We start from the raw sequence: 5,170 nt of genomic DNA, 5'->3' as shown, positions 1-5,170 counted from the left end.
GTCTTTGTACCCTGAGATCTGAACCCACCAGGACCCCTCAGTGCCCCTCACTGACCTGTGAGTGAATCAGCRCTGAAACCCAAATTCCCCTTCTCCGAAGGCAGCTCCAGGTAGGGACCRGTGGGCTGAGAGCCTGCCCGGGCCTGGGAGGGAACAGAAACAGCAGTGAGGGCACAGAGAATTCTCACCCACCAGGAATTAGCTCATGAAGGTCCATAAATGTCCCTTGGTGGAGGTTCCTACCCTCTCAGCACCGCTGGTCCCCTCCTCGGTGGTGCCCGAGCCGCGTCTGCCCAGCTCAGCTGGTGACACCTCCTTGTGCTCAAAGATGGTGGGGTAGAAAATGATGAGAGCCTCGATGATCCGAGCCTGGTGGGGATAATCCACCAGCGAGGACAGGGAAATGGTGGCATCCGTGGGCCTGGGGCGCATCAGCGTCGGCCCGAAGACGATTCCCAAGTTGCCTGAGGTCATTTTGTTGTCCTGTTCCACCTCCACGATCCTGGGYGGGAGGAGGAGGAACAGCTGGTGAGAGCGAGGAGGGAGAGGGGTGGGGGAGATGCTGAGATGGAGAATTTGAGCTTCACGAGAGGGAGAGAAGCAGCAGCACCCACAAACCTCCCTCCTGACCCTGCTGGAGAGGCTGCGCTCACCTCCCTGCCCCAAAGGTGCCCAGCAGCCCCAAATGCACCCAGCAGCCCCAAAGGTGCYCAGCARCCCCAAAGATGCCCCTCTCACCTCCTCAGGTGCTGCAGCAGGTACTGCAGCGTGGCCATGTTCTCTCTGGGCAGTTCCTTCAGCAGCTCCCTCAGCCTCAGCACCAGGCTCAGCACCACGCGCTCCGTGTCCGCTCCTCTGTCCACCAGCTCGGGGCCACCCTTCCCGCTGTGCCCCTTGGCCTCTCCGCCCTGCAGGCTCTCCTTGGCCAGCCCCATCAGCTCGTTGTACAGCCGGAAGGGCAGCAGRGGCTCTGGCAGCTGCAGGGAGAGGAGAAATGATCCCAATCCTGGATCCATCACACCTGAGCTGCTGAGCTGGGGACACCTGGGACCTTTTACACCCCTAGAAACGCTCATGGCCAGCTTGGAGAGGGCTTGGAGCACTTTTAACATCCTTTCCGCTCCAGAAATCCATGAGCCCATGACCTGCAAACCCTCTAGCCAGAGGTGATGTTTATTTATCCATCGCCTGCAGCGTGTCAATCCAGCCCGGTTAGTCCTGGCCAAGGAGCGCTTGGGAAGTTCAAGCCAAAAGCAGCGTTTGATCCATGAGGATTCCCGTTTTTTTTTTCCCTGGAAAAGCCCTGTGTGGGGTGKGCCCGGGCTGGGAAGGGACAGGGATGGTTCTGGGTGGGGGAGGCAGGATGTGCCGGGCAGCAGAGGTGCGGCTGCGGCTGCGGCGGGGGAAGCTCGGCTTTGAAGTGCGTGTGAAGCAGCCAGAGCTGGCTGTTCCACATGGCTGGGGATGTTTTCAGAGCTGCTAAAACGGATGTTTTGGGGACAGGCTGCCTCACAGCAGAGCGGGTTCCCTCCATCCACTCCTTTACACAGTTTAACCCRTTTCTCAGGGCTCAGCACCCATTTCCCCCTCTCATCCCACTCTGCTTTCCTTTGGAGAAACCACGCAGGCAACTCTTAGTCCTTGACTCCTGCAGGAGCCCAAGAACACGGCCTCCCCTACCAGAAACCACAGARAGGTTAGAGAGAATGGCAGCAGGAAAAGAGTTAAAGTCACAGCTGCCTGCGAGGGGGAAGCAGCTTCCTCTGCACTCCTGCCTGCGGTGGTGGCTGTTGGAGGATGTGGGTGATGCAGTTTGCAACAACAGTTTGGGTACAGGGCGGGGCGTGCTGGGGCTGAGCCCACCCTGGGGTGGCCTGAGGGGCAGAGACCCTGCTGAGACCACCCCAGGATGATTTGAGGGGCAGAGACCCCACTGAGCCCATCCCAGGGGCAGAGACCCCACTGAATCAACCCCAGTGTGACTCCAGTGGCAGAGACCCCACTGAGCCCACCTCAAAGTGATTCCAGGGGCAGAGACCCCACTGAGCCCACCTCAATGTGATTCCAGGGGCAGAGATCCCACTGAGCCCACCTCAGTGTGATTCCAGGGGCAGAGATCCCACTTAGCCCATCCCAGGGGCAGAGATCCCACTGAATCCACCCCAGAGGCAGAGACCCCACTAAATCCACCCTAATGTGACCCCAGGGTCAGAAATCCCATTGAGCCCACCCCAATGTGATTCCAGGGGCAGAGACCCCACTGAGCCCACCCCAGGGGCAGAGACCCCACTAAATCTACCCCAATGTGATTCCACTGAGCCCACCCCAATGTTACCCCAGGGGCAGAGAGCCCACAGAGCCACCCCAGTTTGACTCCAGGGGCAGAGACCCCACAAAGCCACCCCAGGGGCAGAGACCCCACTAAATCCACCCCAATGTGACCCCAAGGACAGAGACCCCACTGAGCCCACCCCAGTTTGACTGCAGGGGCAGAGATCCCACTGAATCCACCCCAGGGGCAGAGACCCCACAGAGCCCACCCCAGTTTGACTGCAGGGGCAGAGACCCCACCCCAAGGGGATGTGACTCAGCCCATGCACGGTGACATTTGCTGGCCCCTTCCCCTTTTTGGGTGCCCAGTTCCCCAATTGGAGCGTTCCTCTTTCGCAGTTTGGGCACGGCTGTGACCGCAGTGACGCCATGGGGGATGAGCTGGGGGGGGGTCACTCTGGCCCCATCTCCAAGCCCAACCCACTCCCCTCTGGGAAGGACCCCTCCCCATCCACTGAGCCGAATTTGTGCACAATTTCTCCTGCCTGGTTGGCTCTTCCAGACACTTCCCCTCCTTTCCCCCGTGTGAGACACCCCCAGCACCTCACCTGTCTCAGGTAGAGCTTCAGGACATTGCTGATGTCATGGGGGGAGGCCTGGGACAGCTCCACCAGCTCCTTCCCRTTCTCAAAGGCCTGGCAAAGCTTCTCCACGCGGGTCTTGACACCGTTAACTCGATAGATGCCCTGTGAAAGAGAGAAAAGTGGAGCTGAAGTGAGGGGAGAGGTTCCTCTTTGTGTTTCTGGGGGGACAGTGAGCTGTGTGTTCCCATCCTCTTCTTCTGGAGTGGGAAATCCCTCTGGGAAAGTCATTTTGGGATATCTCCTTCCAGCTCAGTCATTCCTGCTTCACAGGAAAGAGGGAGACTGGAGTGGGGAGTTTCCAAAGGCAGAGTTTGGGATTTCTGAGCCAAGCTCACCCCTGGCTCCCTGCCCTGCAGAAATCTGAAATCCAGGCTGTTGCTTTTCCAGAGAATCCTTCTGAGRGCTGAGCCAGCTGAGRAGGAGRAGGAAGAGGAGRAGGAGGAGAGGAAAGTGTGACTCACCTTGGTTTTCAGGGCCCKCTTCTCAATCTCCGAAATGCATTTCTTGACGATGAAGGGGATCCCATCCGGGCTGCCTCGGGATGCCTTTGTGAAATCCTGCCCAAAGAGCTGCAGCTTCCCCTGGAGCTTCTTGTGCCCGCACTGGATGGCCAAAGTCTCCAGGCACTTCTTGTGGCAGGCCAGGTAGCACTGGRAGAGAAAAGGAAACCCGTGGAGGTGGGGGACAGCCAGAGACACCAGGAACACGATGGGAGACAGGAAAAACACCTTGGAAACGCTGCAGAACCAAGGGAAAGCTCCATTTTCCACCTAGAACCCTCCCCAGGGGAAAAATATCCTCCTGAACATGGTCAGAGCTGGGTTCCAGCCCCGTTTTTCCCAGCTCACCTCCTCGCACTCGGCTCCCTGGAAGTACACGTAGCTGTTGCACTCGCGGCATTTGGARGGGGCACGGAGCTTCCTGAGCCGATGGGTCTGGGCAGCCTTGGACAATCCAATATTCTTGAAGGGTCCTGTGGGAGCTGCCAGCTCCGGGGAGATCCCGTTGATGCCTGCAGGAAAGGGAATGAGAGATCAGGGATGGCTTGAGCAGGACGGTCACTGTCCCTTGGGAGAGGTGTGGGGGGCACAGTCAGGAAACTCCAGCAGCAGTTGTTGGGTTTGCCTCCAGAAATTCTGGATTTGGGAAAAGCAGTCCCCCCCAAAAGGAGCTCTGCTGTCACCTCCCACTCTGTCACCTACTCTGCTCAAAGGGAGCGGTGCTCTCGTCCTTCTCCTCCAGCTCCTCGCTGGAGGACGCGGTGCCGTTGGAGGAGAGCCGCTGGAGCTTGTGGCCAAATTCACCTGTCCGAGGAAAACCCACAAACCACTGAATCACCCTCAAAGCTGCTCACCCCATCCCATCAGATCCCACCCAATGTTGGGTAATTCACAACAGTGCAGGTAAAGRAAAGGATGGTTCTGCCTCACTGGGATGCTCTGGGTTTAGACTGGTTKTACTGGGAGGAGTTCCTGGGCTGTTCCTCTGCCTACCTGTGCTGGAATCCAGGCTGCTCTCAGCGTCAGTGACAGAGGTTGGCCAGGATTTATGGACCTGGTGTCCCCTCCCACCTGCAGAGAGAACACACAGTCCGTGGGGATTGCTGCCTGTGCTCAGGAGGGAATGGCTGGAGAACATTTTGGGTGCTGGGAGAAACTGGGATAACTGGGGAGAAGCTGCTGGTGGGGTTTGGTGCCTCCAGTGACATACTGCAATGATGGGAGGATGGACAACGGTTTGCAAAAATGCCACAGACTGGTTTAGTGTCCTTTAGGAAATCCAGGCTTGGAGGCTCCTGCTGCTCCCAGCAAAGCCCCCTGAGGGTCCCACCCTGCTCCTGCCCAGGGGACACAGGGCAGTGATGCAGAATGTGGAGCTCCAGGCTCACCTCTCCTCTCGGCCCCTCCAGCCCCACTCAGAGACTCCTTGGCTCCTGCTGCTCCCTCGGAGCCGGCCCCAGCCCCCTCAGCAATTGTGGAGAACTCGCTGGCATTGAAGCTGCCCTTCCGTGCCCGAGCAAAGGGAGACCTGGAGGGAGAAAAGGAATGTGAATGGGAAGGAAGGACACTCATAAACCTTATACACAGCGGCCATCACAATCTCTGAAACWCTCAACATCCTCTCTCATCCACTGAAGGATGCCAGGGCAATTCTGGTCCAGCCCCAGCGTTCAGGAATGCTGAAAGCATCCTGCAGCAGAGCGTGGGTGGCATGAGATAACAAAGGGGGCGAGGCTGACCTGGAACATTACCCAG

General features: G+C 58.3%; 1 protein-coding gene across 1 annotated transcript in view; it reads right to left on the bottom strand.

Moving 5' to 3' along the window:
• ARHGAP45 (Rho GTPase activating protein 45) overlaps positions 1-5,170 on the bottom strand; it is an 18,215-nt gene that overhangs the window by 3,083 nt on the left and 9,962 nt on the right. The window contains exons 14-22 of the mRNA XM_057377508.1: positions 4,804-4,995; positions 4,409-4,486; positions 4,118-4,219; positions 3,764-3,927; positions 3,377-3,565; positions 2,880-3,017; positions 739-977; positions 244-502; positions 56-143 (exon numbers count right to left, since the gene is read on the bottom strand). Of these exons, the coding sequence (XP_057233491.1) occupies positions 56-143; positions 244-502; positions 739-977; positions 2,880-3,017; positions 3,377-3,565; positions 3,764-3,927; positions 4,118-4,219; positions 4,409-4,486; positions 4,804-4,995 (1,449 nt within the window). The remainder of the gene's footprint in view (positions 1-55; positions 144-243; positions 503-738; positions 978-2,879; positions 3,018-3,376; positions 3,566-3,763; positions 3,928-4,117; positions 4,220-4,408; positions 4,487-4,803; positions 4,996-5,170) is intronic.

The sequence above is a fragment of the Malurus melanocephalus genome, unplaced genomic scaffold (assembly GCF_030028575.1).
Source record: "Malurus melanocephalus ecotype Western Australia unplaced genomic scaffold, MMel_1.1 scaffold_318, whole genome shotgun sequence".
Lineage (NCBI taxonomy): Eukaryota > Metazoa > Chordata > Aves > Passeriformes > Maluridae > Malurus > Malurus melanocephalus.
The sequence above is the reverse complement of the archived record's forward strand: the minus strand, read 5'-3'. Positions and strand labels throughout refer to the sequence as shown.